General features: G+C 66.8%; 2 protein-coding genes across 12 annotated transcripts in view; one reads left to right on the plus strand and one right to left on the minus strand.

Moving 5' to 3' along the window:
• Positions 1-3031: 3031 nt before the first annotated feature.
• RHOG (ras homolog family member G) lies at positions 3032-14484 on the minus strand. 2 transcript variants are annotated; one of them, XM_063328444.1, is made up of 2 exons: positions 11447-11592; positions 3032-4532 (listed from the first exon to the last, which is right to left on the minus strand). In XM_063328444.1, the coding sequence occupies exon 2, from the start codon at positions 4492-4494 to the stop codon at positions 3919-3921; it is 576 nt and encodes a 191-aa protein (XP_063184514.1). In that variant the 5' UTR covers positions 4495-4532; positions 11447-11592; the 3' UTR covers positions 3032-3918. The 2 variants fall into 2 exon arrangements, with proteins under 2 accessions (XP_063184514.1, XP_063184503.1); XM_063328433.1 differs by lacking the exon at positions 11447-11592 and adding an exon at positions 14325-14484 and having other exon boundaries at positions 3034-4532.
• Positions 14485-16703: 2219 nt separating this feature from the next.
• Positions 16704-20749, plus strand: part of STIM1 (stromal interaction molecule 1) — a 111239-nt gene continuing 107193 nt past the window's right edge. For 2 of the 10 annotated variants that reach the window (XM_063328484.1, XM_063328516.1), the window contains exon 1: positions 17041-17386. In XM_063328484.1, the coding sequence (XP_063184554.1) occupies positions 17278-17386 (109 nt within the window). In that variant the 5' untranslated portion in view covers positions 17041-17277. Of the gene's footprint in view, positions 16774-16882; positions 16902-17034; positions 17387-20749 lie in introns of those variants that run through there. The other 8 variants (XM_063328493.1, XM_063328527.1, XM_063328498.1 and 5 more) reach the window with 6 other exon arrangements.

A 20749-nucleotide genomic window follows, 5' to 3' on the forward strand; every position in this document is an offset into this window, starting at 1 on the left:
GAAAAGATGAGGGGTGACGGGTACAAGTTACTGCCAGGGAGATTCCAATTAGACACAAGAGGGCAATTTGTCACAGTGAGAACAATCAGCCACTGGAATAATCTCCCCAGGGAAGCGGTGGATTCCCCAGCATCGGACACTTTTAAGGTCCAGCTGGACAGGGCGCTGGGCCGTCTCGTCTAGACCGTGCTTGTGCCAAGGGAGGTTGGACCAGCTGATCCCTGAGGTCCCTTCCAACCTGGGATTCTGGCATTCTGTGATCCCGGGCGCTGGGACTGGGGTGCAGGATGCAGATCCCTGGGGCCGGGGTGCAGGATGTGGATGGCTGGGATGTGGATCCTAGGGGCTGGGTGAAGGACATGGACCCTGGGTGCTGGAATGTGGGCCGTGGATCCTGGGGGATGGGGCTGGGGTGCAGGATGTGGACCCCAAATGCTGGGTGAGGCTGGGGCAGGCTCATCAGGGTTGGAGGAGGCCGGGAGCTGGCCGGGGAGCCAGGCTGGAGGCGCAGAGCTCCTGGGCTGAGTCCACCCCGCAGCTGGCGGCTCCGCTCCCCACCCGGCCCCGCGGGCCACAGACTCGGCTGTGGATGCCACGGGGCCGGTGGCCAGCACAGCCTGGGGGAGCGGTGCCTGTGACCAGGAGGGCTGGGGTGGGCACAGCTGGGGGCTGGGGCACAGAGCTGGGGCTGAGTTGGGGGCCGGGGAGCTGCCCGGAGCCCCAGTTTCCCTCTACCTCGTGCTGGGGGGTCCTGCTGGGGCGGAGGGGCCATGGCAGGGCCCTGAGATCATTGGAGCCGGGCCGGGGAGCAGCTGGGAGGGGAACAGCCATGAGGTCATCCCGTCGCTCCAGGGCCAGGGCAGGGCCACATCCCGCTGCCTCTCATGGCATCCTGCCCCGGGGTCCCCGCCTCGTCCCAGCACGCGCTGCGCCACCGGACCCCAGCGGGGTGGCACCTCGCAGCCCCTGCCTGCACCCTGCCGGCACCCTGCCTGCACCCTGCCAGCCCTGGGGATGGGGTCTGCGTTGGTGCCCTGGCAGGAGACCACTGGGCAGCTCCTGCCCTGGGCATGGGGACATCCCTGCGGTGGCACCCTGGGCGTAGTGAGGGTCCCCTGACAGCGCAGGGCATCCCAGCCCCCCAGCTCTGCCCTGTGCAGCCCCACACTGTGGCACCCACGGCTCTGCCGTCAGCCCTGGCCCACGGGAGATCTGTGGGGTGGCACAGCCCCTCATGCGCCAGTGACCCTGCCTGCAGCCCTGGCCCCAAAGGAGGGAGCCCCCCACAGCAACGCATTCCCCCCGGGACAACAGTGGGGATGAAGGTCAGATCCTGCTGCTGCAGTGGGAGCGGGATACAACCCTGCCAGGACTGTGCAGAGGGAGCAGGACATGGCTATGGCCTTGGAGATGCCCACACAGGGAGCAGGACATGGCCATGGGAAGCCCCCATGGAGGGAGCAGGACATGGCTATGGCCTTGGAGATGCCCACACAGGGAGCAGGACATGGCCATGGGAAGCCCCCATGGAGGGAGCAGGACATGGCTATGGCCTTGGAGATGCCCACACAGGGAGCAGGACATGGCCATGGGAAGCCCCCATGGAGGGAGCAGGACATGGCTATGGCCTTGGAGATGCCCACACAGGGAGCAGGACATGGCCATGGGAAGCCCCCATGGAGGGAGCAGGACACGGCTATGGCCTTGGAGATGCCCACACAGGGAGCAGGACATGGCCATGGAAGCCCCCATGGAGGAAGCAGGACATGGCCATAGAGATGTCCACAGATGGAGCAGGACATGACTATGGAGATCCCCCACGGAGGGAGCAGGACATGGCCACAGAAATGCCCCACAGTGGGAGCAGGACATGGCCGCCGAGATGCCTACGGATGGAGCAGGACACAGCCATGGGAACCCCCCCAAGGTGGGAGCAGAATATGATCATGGGGATCCTCCACAGAGGGAGCAGCACATATCTACAGAAATGCCCCAGAGTGGGAGCAGGACACGGCCATGGGGGTCCCCCACGGTGGGAGAAGGGATGACCATGGTGATGCCCCACAGTGGGAGCAGGATCTGGTGCAGCCAAGACCTGCAAGCCCCCCAGGGACAAGCTGGGGCCATGCCCCACACTGCAGGCTCCTGACTGGGGGTCCAGGATTGGGGGGGGGGGGGCCACGCTTTGCACCGGCCCCAGGAGGCTGCGTCAAGGCATGGCGGTGGGAGGGGGATGGGAATGGGATGTGGCCGGAACCACCCTGCCTCGAGGCACCATCGCCCACGCCGGCCCCCGGCGGCCCCCCGGCTCTGGCCGGGAAATGGCAGCGGGGAACAAAGGCGGCTTGTGGCGGGCGCCGGGTCTCTGCCCTTCCTGCAGGAAGGCCCCGCGGGCAGACAAGGGGCCCGTGTGCGCGGCGGCGGGGGCTCTGCCAGGCCTCGCCGGATCCGGCTGCCCGCCAGCACGTGCCGGCAGCCCGCGGGGGCTGGCGAGGGGGCGGCGAGCGCAGCCGAGCGCCAGGGCTGCTGCCGGGCCCTCACTGCCGCCAGCGGCGCCATCAGCACTTGGCAGCGGGACCCGGGGTCCCCCAGGACACCCCAGGCGCGGGGACACGGGGCTCTGGCCTCTGCCCACAGCTCTGGAGCGGGGCAGGACAGGGCAGAGCCAGAGCTGGGGGGGCCGGGGGGGATCGCAGGGAGGGGACCTCACTCCTGCAGCCCCCTGTGCCCACCCCTGCAGTGTCCCCATCCCCGGTGTCCCCATTCCCACCCAGCACCATGTCCCACGGCCACCCCCTGCAATGCCCCTGTTCCTATCCCTTGCAATGTCCCCAAGCCCCCCAGCAAGGGAGCTCAGCACTGGCCCCGAGTGGACGTGAGGTGGCCAGGGGGGGTCAGGGCTGGCCATGGCAGGGGCACCCCGGGCTTCCCCTGGCCATCGACCCCCCCAGGCAGAGACCCCTGAGCTGCCACCAGCACCCTCGTCTCATCCCTGGCAGGGCGAGGGGTCGTTGCCCAGCTTGGGGTAGGGGCACCCGTGTCCCCCGGGGTGGCTGCAGGGGTGTCCCCGTGCCCGGGGACGGTGGGCACGCGCAGGAGAGCACAGGAGACGGGGAGCTTGGGCAGGTCTCTTTTTATTTAAGGAGAAGCAACTCGGGGAGCGGCTGGTGAAAGGCAAGTCCCGCCGCCCTGCGGAGCCCCGGCACCAGCTGGCGCAGGACCACGCTCCTCTGGCAGAGTCCACCGGCAGCGCTGGCTCCGCTCCCACCAGGGCTGGACTTCCCCGGCGCTGGCCCCAGGGAGACGGCGATGCTGCGCGGGGCTGGGCTCACCCCAAACACCCCCCAGAAGATCCCTGGTGCAGCCGCCGGCACCTCGCGGCAGGACGGGGCCACACCAGCGCCGGGGCAGCGGGATGCTCGGAGATGGCCAAGTGCCGGGGCTGGCACAGAGGGGCTGAGGACCTTCCCCTGCAGCCCCGCTGGTGCAGGGGACGGGGGTGGCAGGTCCCCATGGGGTGCTCGGGGCAGGGGTGGCAGGTCCCTGTGCAGGGCTCAGGGCAGGAGGGGGGCATTTGGCCACCCCGGGCATCCCCTTCTCAGGAAGCGTCGCTCTGTGCTGGGACCGGAGAGGAGTCACCCAAAAGCAAACGCTGACAGCCAGGGCCAGGGTGGGGGTCCCGCGGGGCTGGGGGAGCCCCGCTGCCCGCGAGGCGGACAGCCAGTTAGTGCAAACGAGGTCTGTATTATTAAAGCTGGCGGCTTCGGGCTGGTGGCCCCGGTCCCACCGTCCCGGGAGGGGGCAGCAAGGCACGGGGACGTGGGGGGGGGGGTTCTGGCAGTGCCGGGCAGTGTCTTGGCGGGGCAGCGGGGCCGGGGCAGGGGCAGGATCGTCTCTCGCTGGTGGCCCGCAGCCCCGTCACAAGAGGACGCAGGGCTTCTTGGGCTTGGCCGGGACGGGGTTGAGCACGGCCCGCACCGCCTCAGTGAAGACATCCTTGATGCCTTCCTGGTTGAGCGCCGAGCACTCCAGGTACTTGACAGCACGGATCTGCTTGGAGAGGCTGATGCCTTGCTGGGTGGTGATGGGCGCCTGGTTCTGCTCCTTGAGCCGCTTCATGGTCTCGGGGTTGTTTCTCAGATCCTTCTTGGTGCCGACGAGGAGGATGGGCACGCTGGGGCAGTGGTGGCACACCTCCGGGTACCACTTGTGCTTGACGTTCTCGTAGGAGGGCGGGCTGGCAATGGAGAAGCAGATGATGAAGACGTTGGTCTGGGGGTAGGAAAGCGTCCGAAGGCGGTCGTACTCTTCCTGGCCGGCTGTGTCCCACAGGTTTAAGTTAATAGTCCTGCCATCCACCGTGTTCTGGGCGCTGTAGTTGTCAAAGACGGTGGGGATGTACTCCTTGGGGAAGGCGTTGGTGGTGTAGCAGATCAGCAGGCAGGTCTTCCCCACCGCCCCGTCGCCTACCACCACGCACTTGATGCTCTGCATCCCTGCGGCTCGGCGTCCCTCGCGTCCCCTTCAGCAGCCTGCAGGGAGGGGAGAGGGTCAGGGGAGGGGGACGTGCCGGGGCTGGGGACACCGTGGTTCCCTCACTCGGGCTTCCTGAGGACGGAGGGTGCAGAAGGGCAGGTCATACTTGCTTCACCCTCCATCCCGCGGCCCCTGCAGTGCGCAGCAGCCCGGAGACCCCCCTTACAGGCAACCACATCCCCTGACCCAGGGCAAAAGCGTGTGTCACCACAGCTGGCGTGCACAGGGACTGCGCATCGTCCCCGGGACGGTGCTCCCAGGATAGCCACGCTGCTGCAGCACCCTGTGCCACGTCATGCTGTGCCATGCCATGCCATGCCGTGCCTCCAGCCCGGTCCGGGACAGGGGCAGCAGGGCACGCAGGTGGAAGCGGATTTGGGCTGTGAGACTGTGCAGGCTGCCGTCGTGTCCCCCAGCCCTGGTGCCCGGTGCTGCACACGCCGAGCGGGGCTGGTGCCAGCCCTCAGGGCTGACGTCCGCTCCGGCAGCTGTGTTTATCCCCAAGCCCGGTGCGCGTTTCCCTCTTCGCCTTCCTCAGGTTCCCTCTGCAATTGCCATCAAGGGCCGCATCCTGCTCCCCTTCCTGCTGCCGGGCGCTGCTGAGCCCAGCCCTGTGGTGGTGCAGGGACACTGCACGGTGCCAGGGCTGGAGGGTGCCCACCCGTGGGACCGGCAGCCCCTTTCCCCGCCAGGATCCGGCCATCGACGCAGCAGCTGCCCCCAAGGATTTATCACAACATAAGGGTTATCTCGGCCAGGGCAGGGGCTCACGTGCCGCAGCCACGGGGAGGGAGCGGAGGTGCTGGGGATGCCACATCAGCCCAGAGCCCTGGGCTGGGAGGGGGCACACCCTTCCCCAGAGCCCCCCCGGGGCTGCAGGCCTGCGGAAGGGTCTGTACCCCCTGCCCCGAGCCCCCCACCGGGCCGGACCCTGCCCCCTCGGATGGGGAAGTCGCTCTTCCTCTTCCCGCCCTGACACCCGGCTTCCTGCCCGCGGCGAGGCCGGCTGCGCCGTGACCCCCGCCCTGCCTGGCTCCCCGCCCGCCCCGCTGCACCCCCGGCTGCAGGCAGGATGAGGCGGGGGGGTCCCGGCCCCAGCGCCACTGAAGCCACCCCGCAGCCCCGTGCCTCAGTTTCCCCACTGCTAAAGTGTGTCCACAGCGTGGGGGAGGGATCCCCCTGGGTCTTCAGCCTATGAATGGGGCCACAGCACTGGGGAGCAGTGGGGCCATCGCAGGCAGCCCCCCCTTCCCCGCCCCCCCCCGCCCGCAGCAGGAAGCCACTGGCCACGGCAGCGCCGGGGCTGCGGGATCCCGGCGGGTGACAAATAAACACTCGGCCTTCGGCCTCGATTTTCTCCCCGCTTTGGTCACGAATGCAGCCTGGAGGATTTCCGGAGGGGTGCCCCGGGGCCGGGGAGGTGCTCGGCGATGGTGCAGGCAGCAGCAGGCAGCAGGACCCCCGCGGGGGTCTGCGGGGCTTGGAGCAGCAGCACGAAGCTGGGAAGGCGGGAGAAGAGCCAGAGGGGTGGGAGCAGGAGGATGGAGATGGGGACAGGAGCAGGATCCAGGCAGTGGGAGAAAGAGGCGGATCAGGGCAATGGGATCAGGAGCAGGCTGATGGGGACAGGGAGCAGGATCCAGACAGTGGGAACAGGAGCAGGGCAGTGGGAGCAGGATCAGGCTGATGGGGACAGGAGCAGGAGCAGGATCCAGACTGGGAGCAGGAGGCAGGGGTGATGGGAGCAGGGAGCGGGAGCAGGGTGATGGGGACAGGAGCAGGGGGAGCAGAATCAGGGCAGTGGGAGAAGGAGCTGGACAATGGGAGAAGGACATGGATCAGGGTGATGAGAGCAGGAGCAGGGCAGTAGGAGCAGGATCAGGGTGATGGGGACAGGAGCAGGAGCAGGATCCAGACTGGGAGCAGGAGGCAGGGGTGATGGGAGCAGGGAGCGGGAGCAGGGTGATGGGGACAGGAGCAGGGGGAGCAGAATCAGGGCAGTGGGAGAAGGAGCAGGACAATGGGAGAAGGACATGGATCAGGGTGATGAGAGCAGGAGCAGGGCAGTAGGAGCAGGATCAGGGTGATGGGGACAGGAGCAGGATGAGCAGGAGCAGGGCAGGGGGAAAAGGAGGTGGATCAGGGCAACGGGAGCAGGAGCAGGGTGACAGGGACAGGAGCAGGGTGACAGGGATGGGAGCAGGATGAGCAGGATCAACGCAGGGGGAGAAAGAGGTGGATCAGGGCAATGGGAGCAGGAGCAGGATGCGTGGGAGCAGGATCGGGGCAATGGGAGACCGAGCTCCCGCCATGGCTGCGCGGGGCCATCTCCAGGGACGGGCACCCTCCAGGGGGGCTGTAACTGCCCCCCCCTGCCCCGTGCCACTGTCACCATTCAGCGCCATGGGGACGCGGGTGCTGCCACTGGCTCCTCGCCCACCACCCCCGCAGCACCGAGCGGGCACAGCCGGCTCCCCCGGCATCGCGCCCAAAACACCCCCATACTGGTGTCCAGCCCTGGCCACTCTGCTTGCCCCCAGCCACCGGGGGACCAGCGGGACCACGCAGACGCAGTGGGGATGTGGGACATGGCACCCCATGGCCCCCGCGCCCCCTCTGTCCCGCAGCCACTCCGTCTCTTTGCCCAGGGCTCCCGGGGCAGGGGGGACACAGCCCCCGCCATCACGCCATGGTGGGGACCTGGCTGTGCTGGTTGGGACCCATCTGACCCAGTTTGGCCCTGTCTGACCCGGTTGCAACCCATTTCACCCCGTCGCCCACAAGGTTCAGGGCGTACGGGCCCCCGCTGGCCTTGCTCTCCCTCAGACCCTCCAGGGCAGCCGGCAGCACCGCCGCAGAGGTTTTTTTCCTTTTCTGATGAGGCCAGGTTGAAGAGATGGCAAAATTAAGACTTTTCCTGGAAAGCCATTTTGGTTCATATCTGAGATTTAAATTCTCTTGTCTTCCCAAGCCAGAGGCGCCGGGGAGCCGGGAGCTGGGAGCGGGGACCAGTCGCTCCCTGGCCGAAATAAACCCAAACTGGGCTTCGCTTTGTGAAGAAAAAAAACACCCAAAAGGTTATTTCTAAATCCCAGCCTTTGGTTTTCTTTGCAAAACCATCCCCCTCGTGGGGCCCTGGGGAGCGGCCGTGTCCCTGGGGAACCTACGGGGCAGGACGGGAGGTGCACCGAGCGGCACCAGGCTCAGCCGGGCCGGGGGAACACGCCGGGGGTTTAAGACCACCCGAAGGCAGGGCTGCGGAGCTGAAACCGGGGAGGTGCAGCGTCCCCGCTGCAGGGACGTCACCGGGGGGGACTCAGCCAGGAGGTGCAAGGGGGTGCGATAGATGGGGAGGGCAGGGAGGTGGAGGGGTGCCGGGGGAACGAGGGGCAGCACCCCGGAGCGGCAGCCACCCCGAGGCATCACAGGGCCCGAAGGTGCTCCGTGAGCCCCCCTAACAGGGCACGCAGCCCCCTGGCACCCCCAGGCTCCTGCTGTCCCCGTGGCCCACCCGGTCACCAGTGTTCCCAGCGCCCATGGGCACCCCAAGGTGACCAGCGTCCCCACCGGCACCCCTAGACCCCGTAGCTATTTGCACACTGGGCACTTTGGCGGAGGGTCCCCGCTGCCCCTCAGGCTGGTGTCCCTCGGCTGCCAGGACCCGCTGGCTGATGGTGTGACACCGGGGGACCCCCCCAGGCTGGGGCAGCGGGTGCCAGCTGGGGTCACCCAGCTGCGGTGGGAGCGAGAGGGGTCCCACAGCAGCCTCAGGCGCCAGGTCAGGGGTTGTGGGGGCAGTTTGCTGCCCTGAGAGGCTGCCGGGGGGAGCCGGGGGCACCGGGAGCCCTCCCCAGCACAGGGAGCAGTGGGGTCCTAGGGACACCCCATGGGCAGAGCAGTTGGGGGAGCCACGGCCGGGGCCCGTCGCTGGCTATAAATAAACACCCGGGGGAAGGACAGGGGCGGGAAGAGCCGCCGGCACCCAAGGACAATGTTGGCAGCAGAACAGATGGGCAGGAGCCGGCCCCGGCGGAGGAGCCGCCGTGGCCAGAAGCGGCGTGCAAGGGGTGGCTCGCATGGGGACACAGGGACAGAGTGGTGCCCCCCGGCTGCAGCCCCCCATCCCTCGGGGAGCGGGGTGGCCCCTGAGCACCAGCCACGGCCCTGCGACAGTGGGGGACAGCGTGCACTGGTCACGCCGAGCTCAAACCCTGCACCACCAAACCGGGGGCTGTGGGCACGCCGGGGTGAGCTGGCACCCAGCGGGCACCCATCCCCATCCCTGTCTCCATCCACATCCCCATTCCCATCCCCGTGTCCATCCATATGCACATCCCTGTACCCATCCCCATCCCCGTCCGCATCCCCATCCACATCCTGGGAAAGGCCCGGGCTGAGTCAGCGGGGCTGCTAAGGAAGGGGACAGGTCGCGAGTGGAAACGCTCGTGCCCATGAGGTGCCCATGCGAAGCATCGCTGCTATGGGGAATGGAGGTGGAGGAGGTGACAAGGGACAGGGAAGCGCTTCTCCATAACCCAGGGCCCCAGGGTGAAGGCTTGCCACGGGCAAGCAGCAAACGTGGGCACAGATGCTGCCCGAGGAGGGGCCATGGCAGGATCCCGGTGCTCGCACAGGGCTGTTTTTGCTCTCGCCATCGCTGGCACCGCGGGCACTGCCGGCTCCGGGTGCGGGGCCGGGGGCAGTGTCATGGCGAGGGGACGCACAGGCACGGCCACGCTGCCTGCAGGCACAGGGCGAGCTGCTGCCGAGGAGGGGGCTCGGTGCAGACAAGAGCCCCCGCAGCAGACGAGGTCCCCAGCCCCGCTCTGGGTGCCACGAGGGGGATGTGGGTGGCAGGAGGGCTTGGGCTTCGGCTGCGGCCCCCCTCGGAGCTGCCCCCCACCAGCTGCAGCCCCCGGGGCTCTGTCCCCCATCCCAGGTCCCGCTCCCCACCCGTCCCCACATCCCGAAAGCCCCAACACTCCCTCGGCTGCCTGGGATGGATGAGGGGTGTCATGGGGGCTGTGTGCCCCCCTGACCTGCAGCCATATGGGGTCCGACCCCCCCAGCCCTCCCTGCCCCCTGAAAGACGACAGGAGGGGCAGTGAGAGCCCTGACAAACCGGGGAACCCATCCTGGATGGGGCTGGGGGTTGCCTGCTGGCGTCCCCACGGTGCCAGGCCAGGGGTGGAGGTGGCCCGCGGTCCCCGCAGCATCCCGACACCAGGGCACCCGAGGGTCCTGCAGCCCCCGGACAGCCCTGTGGTGCCTGGGGACACGGGGTGAGCTTGGTATGCTGCCCGCCCTGCCTGCACTGCCCTGCCCGCTGCCTGCCCTGCCCGCCCTGCCCGCTGCCTGCACAAGGCCAGCTCTGTTCTCCCGGGAAGTCCGCACGCCACAGCACCTTTAACCCATTCTGCCCCCCCAAAGGATGCCGAGGCACGGGCGGCCTCGTCAGGCCATGGGGCACAAACCCCGTGGGGTACCGGAGGCGCCTGCCCCTTCCCAGCCCCACAGGAGGGGAACCGGAGGAGGAAGAGTCGGAGCACGGCAGGGTCCACACGGTGCCCAGCCCCGGGGCTCAGCACCCCCCACCCCAGCCGGACCCCGACCACCCTCCCCACCCTGGGGGACGTGGCACCCCAGCACCCTAGGGTGCTCGGACAGGATTTGGGGTGCTTGGGAGAGGGTGCGGGTGGGCAAGTGGGGCTGCGGGTGATGCCCCACGACCTTCTCTTCCCCCCCCCCGCCCCGCCTCGGCCCCACCATCGCCATCACCACCCCCCGGGACGGGAAAAGCGACTCATCTTTTCTTCAGCAGAAAAGGGAAGCAAAACCCGCTCGCCAGCTCCCAGCCCGGGCATCTCCCCACTGGGTTTTTCCGCTGGGGGAGCGGAGCAGCCGCCCCCGTGGGCTCCCCTCCCGCTGCCGGCCTCAGCCCCCGCGGCAGCCGGCGCCACCGAATCCCCGCAGAGCGTGCCACGTGGGCTGTGCACCCTGCGCCCCCCACTGCACTCCAAGCCATGCACCCTGCACCCCACGCTGCACCCCACGGCCCAGAGCATGCACCCTGCACCCCACACTGCACCCCATACCCCACAGCGTGTGCCCTGCACCCCACGCTGCACCCCGTGCCGTGCGCCCTGCACCCCCGCAGCACACCCTGTGCACCCTGCACCCCACACCCCACACCCTGCACCCCCACACCACACACCGTGTGCCCCCACACTGCACCCCACACCAAACACCATGCACCCTGCACCCCACCCTGCACCCCACACCCCACACTGTGTGCCCGGCACCCCCACACTGCACCCCCACACCACACACCATGCACCCTGCACCCCACACTGTGCATCCTGCACCCCCACCCTGCACCCCACACCACGCACCCTGCACCATGCGCCCTGCACCCCCACACCATGTGACCTGCACCCCTACGTCGCACCCCACACCACACACTCTGCACCCCACACCACAACACCGTGCACCCTGCACCCCACACCGTGGAGACGGCGAGCTGTGCACAACAGCCCCCACGTCGTACGCCATCCAGCCGCCCTGCACCCCACACCGTGTGCCCTACACCCCACCACCCTGCACCACAAACTGTGCACGGGGCATGGTGTGCAACAGCCCCCACATCACACAACACTCAGCCCACCCCACACCCGCGCCCCACAGCAGGCAGCCCCCCCTGCGCGGTGCTGGCAGGGAGCAGCAACTGCATCCCAGCGCGTTGCTGCCGGCACCCGTGGGCCAGCCCGTGTGTCCATCCCAGACAGACAGACCAGGCCGGGCCGAGACGGGGGTCAGCAGCCACGGTGGCTCCCGCAGCCCAGCGCGGCCCCCCCGGAGTTGCCGCCAGCCCAGCGGGCAGAAAGAGGAAACTAATAAAATCTATAAATACCAAGCAGGGACCCCGTGGGGCCGAGTGCTCTGCCGTGGGAGCGGGGCGGTTTCTGCCACGGCTGCGGTGGGGGTTCGGCGCTGGGCAGCCGAGACAGGGTCCCCACTCCACGGGATGCTCCCCGAGGTGTGCTGCCACCGGTACCCCCGGCTCTGCCCCAGGGCTCTGCCGTCGTGGCTAAAATAACTTCCATGCTGAGTCGAAGAATTTTGATTTTCCTCATTTTCCAGCTGCAGGCTCGTTGTGACTAATTTCCTCATTTTATTTCCCTCCCGGGCGGGTGAGCTCTACGCCGGGGCCCGCTCTGCCCCTTGGCATGGCTGCGGCTGCTCCCTGTCCTCCGCCTCCTGCTCGATGCGCTGCCAAAGCCAGCGGCACCGGGGGCCGCAGCCGGCTCCAGACCCCCCCAGGGTGATGCTGCTGCCCCTGAGCCGGGGCCAGCCCTGGCCAGCAAACCCCCTCCCCGAGCCGGTGGTGGGATCGGGACGGCATCGACCAGGGCTGCTCCTGGTTGTCTGTCTTGGGGGGATCCTGGGATGGACAGAGGAATGATGGATGGAGGGATGGATGGGGATGGATGATGGATGGAGGAATAGGGGGGATGATGGATGGATGGAGAGGATGGATGGACGGACAGACAGACGGGGGCCAGCCAGGCCACTCTCCATGGCCTCGGGGTGAGAAAACAGCCCGGCGCTGCTCACACCGCCAGCAGCTCACACCGCCGAGGCACAGCGTTGAGCACACCAGCACTGGGCCAGTTTGGCGCCTCTCGACGCTACAGTCGAACGAAAGGTCCGGGCGCGGGAGGCCCGACCCCTGCTCGCAGCCCACACTAGGCACACACCGTCCCTGCACCCGCCGGCGGGCACCACCGCTGCCACGAGGTGTGCTGGCCTTGGCCGCCTCCAGCATCACCAGAAATGCCCTCGCACGCACGGATGCTCCCGGCTACCCACAACCCGTTCCTGGCTACCCCACACGCCAGGGTCCCAGCGCCAGCCCCGCTGCCCACCCAGCCGAAACACCCGCCGCAGCTCAGCCCCGGTGGCGGGGCCTGGACCGACGTCCCCGCGTGCCACCACTGGTACTTCTTCCACCACAAAAAGAGGAGCGAGCCCAGCGGGACCCCAGCTCAGGCACCCACCATGGATCTACGGCTACAGCGTGTCCCTCCCGGGGGGAGACGTCTCCCCCAGGCACTCGGGTACCCACTGGTGCCCCTGCTCTGCAGCCAGCTGGCAGCGGGACAGCACCGAGAGGCGGCGCAAGCTGAATCGGGAGCTGGTGTTTGACCAACGGCACAGCACATCCCCCCAGGGCCCCAAGCGCATCCCCCAGTGCCCCCCAGTGCCCCACACCAGGAGGGGAAGGGAGGACAGGGGAGTGGAGGGCAGGACAGGGCTCCCCGAAGCCTCTCCAGAGGTGACCCCAGCACCAGCGGGTTTCACAAAGGGCGAGTCGTGGGGCTGCAGCACAGAGTCACCATCCGCTCGCCCAGGGAGGGCCCGGGGTGGCCCTGGGGGGGGTGAGGGGCAAACAACAGGTGCTCGCCACAGCCAGTCACCCACCCCGGGGACAGCCCTGTCACACCGCAGAGCTGACGCTGTCCCCTGCCACCCCCGCAGCTCCCAGCATGCCGCAGCGTGTGAGCACACGGCACTGCGAGTGCTGTGGTGTGCGAGGAGGAGCATGGCACTGCGAGCGCTGCGGCGTGCGAGGGGCACGGCAGTGCCAGGGTCGCGGTGTGCAGTGCCATTTCTGTGCCGGCTCTGCTGAACGCGCGTTGCAGCACGCCTGTTGCAGCGTGTTGCGCTCTGTGTTGCGGCGTGTGACAGCGCGTGCAGGTGACGCGCCTGTCGCAGCGCGCGCAGTGTTGCAATGAGCATCGCAGTGCGTATGTGCCGTGCAGCGCGTGTCGTAACGGGCCTGTTGCAGGGTGTCTGCAGTGCGGTGCAGTGCACGGGTGCTGCAGTGGGTGCAGCGTGTGTCTGCAACGATGTGCGGTGCAGTGGGCGCAGTGTGTGTGTGTGTGTGTGTGCAGTGCCCTGCAGCGTGCGGTGTTTGTACCTTTCAGTGGGTGCAGGGTGCGGTGCAGAGCCCTGCAGTGCATGCAGTGGGTGTTGCAGCGGGGTGCCCGGCGTGCAGCAGGTGCAGTGGGCAGTGCAGGGGGCAGGGGGTGCAGTGCAGGGGGTGCAGTGCAGGGGGTGCAGTGCCCTCTGGCGTGCAGTGCAGCCCGTGCAGGGCCAGGCGCGCTGTGCAGTGCCCCAGCCGTTCATGCAGCGAGCGGTGCGGCGTGTGCAGTGCGGGGGACGGTGCGGGCAGTGCCCGCTGCAATATGGGCAGGGGCAGCGGGCGCAGTGGATGCAGTGGATGCAGTGGATGCAGTGGATGCAGCGGCCCCGCGGCGGGGATCGGGCCGTGCCGGGCCGGTTCTGTCCCCACTCTGCCCCGGCAGCTGCCGGCCCCGCTCCCGCCCGGGGCTCCGCACACCGAACTCCCGGCACCTCCGACCCCCGTTAGCCCGGACCACCGACACACCGTCACCCCTGACGCCGTTAGCCCCGGACCCCCGGCACGCCGTTAGCCCGGAGTCCCGTTAGCCCTGGACCTCCGTTAGCCCCGGACCTCCGGCACACCGCTACCGCGGACCCCCGTTAGCCCCGGACCCCCGTTAGCCCCCGCCCCGCTCCGGGCGGGTCCCGGTGCCGCCCCCCCGCCCTGGCCTCGGCGGGCGGCTCCTCCCGCCGCCCCGACGAGGAGCCCGACCCCGACCCGGTACCGGCCAGGACCCCCGGCAGCGGGACCGCCCACCCCCCTCCCGGTGTCCCCGGCCGGGTGTCCCCGTGCCGGCAGCGGGACGCGGCTCCGCACTCACCCCGGGGCATGGCGCGGCGGCGGCGGGCGCGGGGCCGGGACAGCAGGAGCAGGAGGAGGAGGAGGAGGAGGAGGAGGAGGAAGTCGGCGGCTGCCTCCTCCCGCCACCCCAGGCGGTCCCGCGGAGAAACTTCCCCCCGCCGCGCCCGGCCCCCGCCCGCCCCGTCGCTTCCTTCCGCGGCCCGGCTCGGGGCCGGCGCCTCCCCCCGGGACGGGGCAGGGGCGGCGGGGGCGGGGGGGTGTCCCGACGGAGCGCAGCCCCCCAAGGCCCGGCCCTGGCCCCCCCCGCCCCCCGGGGCCGCCCCGCCCGGACAGGGCTCAGGCCGGAATTCGGGGGGGGGCTGGGGGAGCCGGGCCGGGGGTGTGGGAGACCGAGTTGGGGGGCAGGACCCCGAGTTGGGGGTACGGGAGCCCAGGTGGGGGTGTGGGACATCGGGTGGGGGTGTGAGACCCCGGGCGGGGATGTCGGAGCCTGGGCTGGGGAGGCAGGACCCTGGGTTGAGGATGAGTGAGCTGGGCTGGGGGTGCAAGGACCCCAGACTGGGGGTGCAGGACCCTGGGTTGGGGGTGCGGGACGTTGGGTGGGAGTGTAGGACCCCGGGCAGGGGATGTGGAAGCTTGGGTTGGGGGTGCAAGGGCCTGTGCAGGATACCAGACTGGGGGTGCGGGACCCTGGGTTGAGGGTGCAAGAGCTGGGCTGGGGGTGTGGGACATTGGGTGGGGGTGCGGAACCCCAGACTGCGGGTGCAGGACCCCAGGTTGGGGGTTTAAGAGCTAGGCTGGGGGTGTGGGGACCCCAGGCTAGTGGTGCAGGACCCTGGGTGGGGGATGAGAGAGCTGGGCTGGGGGTGCGGGACCCCTGATTGGGGGTGCAGGAGCCTGGACTGAGGGTGTGGGAGCCCGAGTTGAGGTGCGGGAGCCTGGGTTAGGGGTGCAAGAGCTGGGATGGGGGGGCGGGACATTGGGTTGGGGGGGTGGGAGCCCAGGCTGGGGGTGCGTGAGCCTAAGTTGGTGTGCGGGGGCCCAAGTTGGGGGGGCGGGGCATCAGGGGTGTGTGGGGGACCCTGGGCAGGGGATGCGGGAGCCTGGGCTGGGCGTGCAGGACCCCAGGTTGGGGGTGCAAGAGGGGGGCTGGGGGTGCAGGACATTGGGTGGGGGTGTGGGAGCCCAGGCTGGAGGTGCAGGAGCCCTAATGGAGGTGCAGGACGCCAAGGTGGGGTGCAGGAGCCTGTGCAGGGGGTCCAGGACCCCAGACTGGGGGGTGTGAGAGCTGGGCTAGTGGTGCAGGACATCAGCTGGGGGTGCAGAGCCCAGGGCTGGGGCTGCAGAGCCCACCCCACCTCCAGCACCAGGCTGTGGGGCCAGGGGCTGCTGCAGAGGCTGCAGCAGGTTTGGGGCAGCCCTGCACACCCCAGCCTCATGGGACCACCACAGAATGGGGTCCTGTAGCCCCTGGGGCCGGGCTGGGAGCAGAGAGCTCGCCCTTGCCCAGGCGTGTCTGGCCCCCACATGCTCCCCCATGGCTGCCCCACGGCTTTGGGCAGAGTGAGAGGTGCTCAGGGGTCCCGGATGGCAGGGATGGGGACAGGGATGGGGACAGGGACAGGTGGGGGTAGCCCACGGCCAGCCCAGGGGGAGCTTCACTTTCAGCCCTGGTGCCAAGGGAAAAGGGTCCACGAAACCTCAGCCCCTGACCCTCCCGTCCCCCTGGTGGGCCAGCAGGCTCCGGGCACTGGTGGCTGTGGCTCCAGTGGCGCTGGTGGCACCAGTCCAGCGCTGGCGAGCAGGGATGCCACCAGGAGCATGTGGCCTCAGTGGGGTGTTGTGGCTCTCGGGGGGTGTCGGTGGCAGCTGGGCCTGGCTGTGAGCAGCCACGCGCTCAAGCATCAAAACAGTTCGAATGGATGAACCGGGGGACTCCGATGAGCTGGGGTGCTCTGGATGGGGTGGGGGGGGCTCCAATGAGCCGGGGTGCTCTCACAAACTGGGATGCTCTGGCTGAGCCGGGATGCTCTGGGTGAGCCGGGGTGGTCCGGCGAGCCAGGATGCTCTGACGAACTGGGATGCTCTGATGAACTGGGATGCTCCAACCAACCGGGATGCTCTGACAAGCCCTCCCCGGGGCTGGAGGCGAGGGATGCCTACCAGAGGTCACCCATCCATGCGCCACACCCAGCCTCCCCTGCTTAGCTTCCCGCGCCGCGCCAGCGGCCAGCGCCCCGCCTGGGCATCCCCCCGCGCGGCCGCCAGAGGCCGCTGCGGCTCAGCGGCGGGTGCGAGGAGCGCGGCGGAGGCGGGGGGGGGAGGGAGCAGGGAGGGGCGTGGCCAGCTGCCCGCCGCTGATTGGCCGACCGGCGGCGCGGGGCGGCCCCGCCCCGCGGAGGGTCTGGCGCGGCGGCGGATGGCTCCGCCCCCTGTCAGCGAGCGCGCGGCGGCGGCGGCAGGGCCCGGTGCGCAGCGGGGCGGGGGGGGTGGGCGCGTGCCTGGGCGAGACCACCGCTCCAGGCGGGCGGGGGGGGTGGAGGGTTGTCCCGAGAAGGGACGGGGTGTCCCGGGAGAGACCGCTGAGAGAAGGACGGTGGGGGAAGGAGCGGCCCGGGGGGGGGGTTATGGGGAAGGGGGGGGCAGGGTTGTCCCGGTAGACACCACTGCTAAGGAGAGGGGGGGGGCAGGGTTGTCCCGGGGAGAGACCACTGCTGGGGAGGGGGGGCGCAGGGCTCTCCCGGGAGAGACCACTGTGGGTGTGGGGGAAGCGGGGGGCAGCCCCCGAGGCGGTTTCCGGGGCCGGGCCCGGCGCGGGGCAGCGGGAATGTTCCGGGAATACCGGAAAAATCACCCCCGCCCGCTATCCCGCAGGTGGTGACGGCCGGGCCGCGGTGCCTGAGGTGAGCGGCCGGGCCCGGCGGTGGCGGCGGGGGCCGATGCCCCGGTGGAGCTGAAGGGAAGCGGCGGAGATGGACGTTCGGTCGGGAGTGGCGGTGTGGGTTCTGTGCGGCTTCCTCCTGCAGCAGGGCCGGGGCGAGCGGCCCCCGGGCTCCCACCTGGACGAGACCGCCATCGCAGGTAAGGTGGTCGCCACCTCTCCCCGTTACTCGCCACCCCCCCACGCGTTACTCGCCACCCCTCCCCTGTTAACTCGCCGGCTCCCGGAGCCCCCCGGTCGGTCGCCCGGTGGGTCCGAGCTCAGCGCCGGGCCGGTACCGGAGCCTCCAGCCGCGGTTTCTCAGCGCCAACAGGGCTGGGCTGCGTTTTGAGGCGATTCCTGGGTGTATTGGGCAAAGAGCCGGTGCTCGCCGCGGCGGGCGGGGGTTCGAATCCCGCAGCGCTGGGGGCAAGGGTCGGAGGGCCAAAAATAATCCGTGTTTATTTTTGCAACGGGCTCCAGCTATTTGCTAATGAGAGTGTTTTGCACTGAGTTTTGGGCCGCGGCTCGGTGTGTTCCGAAAATGCCAGGGTTTTGTGGTTTTGGTTGGTTTATTTTTATTTATTTTTTTTTTTTTAAGGCGTCTTTTTTTAGGGCAGCTCGGCCGGGGGAGGGGGACCCCCGGGGTGGTGGAACCCCCGGGCGGCCCCTGCCCGGCCCCGGGCTGAGCTGGTCCCGGCCCTGAAGAGCGGAGGCAGCGAAGACCCAACAGCCAGATATTCTGTGTTTCCCCTTTATTTCCCTCCCTTCCGCCCCAAAAGCCACGAACCCAGCAAAGAAGCAGCTCGATCCCCTCGGGACTCGGTGGGTTCCCCCCTGCCCGGAGCCGGCGTTGGGGGGACGCTGCTGGCGGAGGGCCGGGAGCCGGTGTCTGCTGCGTGTCCTTGTGACGGTCCCTGAGGTCAGAGCTGGCAGCCCGCTGGAGAAAACGTGCTTTTAATTGTCCAGAGTGAAACAGCCATCCCCGGCCCAGCGCCTCTGCGGGGCAGCAGCGACGAGTTCGGGTCACAGAATGGTTTGGATGGGAAGGGACCTTAAAGGCCACCCAGTGCCACCCCCTGCCCTGGGCAGGGACACCTCCCACCAGCCCAGCTTGCTCCAAGCCCCGGCCAACCCCTCCAGGGATGTGGCGGCCTGACGCTTCTTGGGTGCCAGCAAAAAACCCCAGGGAGCTGCGTCCTGTGGAGAAATAAATTGGTTTCCCACCGAAGGTGAAGCGCTGCCGGCCTGGGCACAAGCCAGCCCAGCTGGGCGAGACTTGTGTCAGCATCTGGGTGGCTTCTCAACCTCCACCACCATCCTCTACGGCCTGGATCCACTCCAGAGGGTCCCGCCTGGCGCAGGCTTCCATGAGGGATAACGTATCCATTCAGGGGGGTAAAAAAAGGCTCTTCTGCACCCAAATTGTGTTGGGGAGGTGCTGCCTTTTGGCTGTGCGTGGGTGCAGGGCTGCTCCTTGCCCAGCCGCTGTTGAGGCTGATGCGCGAGCAAGGGCTGGAGCTGGCGGAGGGGTTTTGGCTGCCGTGGAAGGTGCAGGGGTGGGTGTTCAGGTTAACGGAGATGAAAGTTGCCGCAGCGGCGTTGCTAAGAAGGCATTTTGCTTTGTGTACAGAGCTGGGTGGTGAGAACAGGGCAAGTCCCTGGAACCGCCGTATCAGGAGAACGATCGGGAACTCAGTGTCTGGTTCCTGGGCAGGCAGATTGTTTCATCTTGGTGATTAGATGATTTATGTGACTTACTGGTGTTTTTTTTTTTTTTTTAATTCCTTAATAGCTAACTGTTCTGTAAGAAGTTGCTTTTCATGTTCTTTGTATGCGATCCTAAATCCTTAGGCCAGTTCACATCCAGTCTGCTCCATTAAAGAAACTGGATCTCTGCAGTCCTGATGAAGCAAGGTTTATGCCTCCAAGGAATTTCCAGCTGGGTTATTTTTGGAGGCCCTGCAGAAGTGTGGCAGCCCTGGTGATTCAGCTGCTGACTTGCTCTTCTCTCTGAGCAGAGGCAGGGCAGGCAGGGAGACCTGGTCTCTTTAATAAAAATAACCCACAGGTGGGTTTTTCCTCCAAAAGAGGTACTTTTCATTACTGTTGGTATGTTCTAGCTACTTCTGGGTTTAAAAACCTGCAGAGCAGCACATGGCATCTTGTAAGGGAATAGGTGGTCACAGGTTGAAACCCAAAATGTGCAGGTGAACGTGGTCAGTAAGGGTTTTGTTGGCTTCAAACGTGGGTAACTCTCATCCTCATCCCTTGCTGTGGCAGCTGGGAAGTTGGGTGCTGCTCGTTGCGCTCAGCTAATGCAGCTTGAGGTTAATGCGTCCTCTGAGATCACTTGGCCATTTGCTTTTTAGCTTTTAGGGCTGTTGCTCGCAGTTCGGTGCAGTGAATTATCCTCAGCATATGACACTTTCCCGTACGCGTTCCCTGGAAGCAGAAAATGAGGGCTATATTGGCTGCAGCAGCACAGGCTCTTGCTGGGAAGCAGAGGTGGGTGTTTGATGGACTTTTGAAAGTGAAAGGGCTTACTTTTGACCGCTTTTTTGAAAGCGAAAGGGTTCTTTTTCCCCTTTTTTTTTTTTTTTTTTTTTGACATGGCATGATTTTAATGCTGAAGAAATTGTCAGCATGGGTCACTTTTCCCTGGAACAGGGGAATTTTTCAGGGGATGCAGGGAAGTGGTGTTTGTGGAGAGCAGAAGCTGAGTTCTAGCAGTGTTTGCTCGGTTGCTTAGATTCCTGTGCACACTCAAGGGATGCATCGACATGCTTTAGCGAGGATTAGTGTATGTTTCTGACTCCTAACATTTTATTATTATTTTTTTTTTACATAATTTTGAAATGGGTAGGTTTTATCCATGGAGGAAAATCAGAGCTGGTGACTGAACTCCAGGGAAAACGAGATTTTCTCCTGGCTTTGACTTGCGCAAAGGCAAGCGTTGCTAGCGAGTGCTTAATCTTTAATCTTTTCCTGCCTATATCAGATTTAAGTTGGGTTACACACAGGAGCGCAGGAGCCATTTCGCAAGGCCCCAAGTAGACGGGGATGGTGTGTGTTTCGGAGCCAGGCAGGACAGCCAAGCCACAGTCTGATCCCCAGAATCCTGCGGGCCCCAAAAGGTGCCTGAACCTCCCGAATCGTCTCCCAGCGGCCTTTTTTTTAGCGCTAGAGCACATGTTTCGGAAAAACACGGTGTCATGAAGAAGGTGGCTGGCGGCCGGTCCCCCGCTGCTGCGCAGGATGTGCTGACAGTCACCCTGCCGTTATTGTTTTCACCCGGTGGCGGTTATTTTTAGCATGAATTTGTCTACCCGCAGCTTCCAGCCCCGGGAGCTGTCGTACACCCCCCCCCCTCTAAAAGGGGCAAGAGATACTCCTCATCAACATTACTACAAATATTACTTTTGGGCGATAGTTTTTTCTCCTCTTTCCAGTTCCTTGCTGTAAGCTGCCAGTTACCCCAGTCTAACTTATTTAAAGCAGGTTTTGTTCATTTTTCTTCTGGC

The sequence above is a fragment of the Chroicocephalus ridibundus genome, chromosome 1 (assembly GCF_963924245.1).
Source record: "Chroicocephalus ridibundus chromosome 1, bChrRid1.1, whole genome shotgun sequence".
Lineage (NCBI taxonomy): Eukaryota > Metazoa > Chordata > Aves > Charadriiformes > Laridae > Chroicocephalus > Chroicocephalus ridibundus.

Bases quoted from the DNA above. Each gene is read 5' to 3' on its own strand.
- RHOG (XM_063328444.1), bottom strand. From the start codon at position 4,494: ATGCAGAGCATCAAGTGCGTGGTGGTAGGCGACGGGGCGGTGGGGAAG.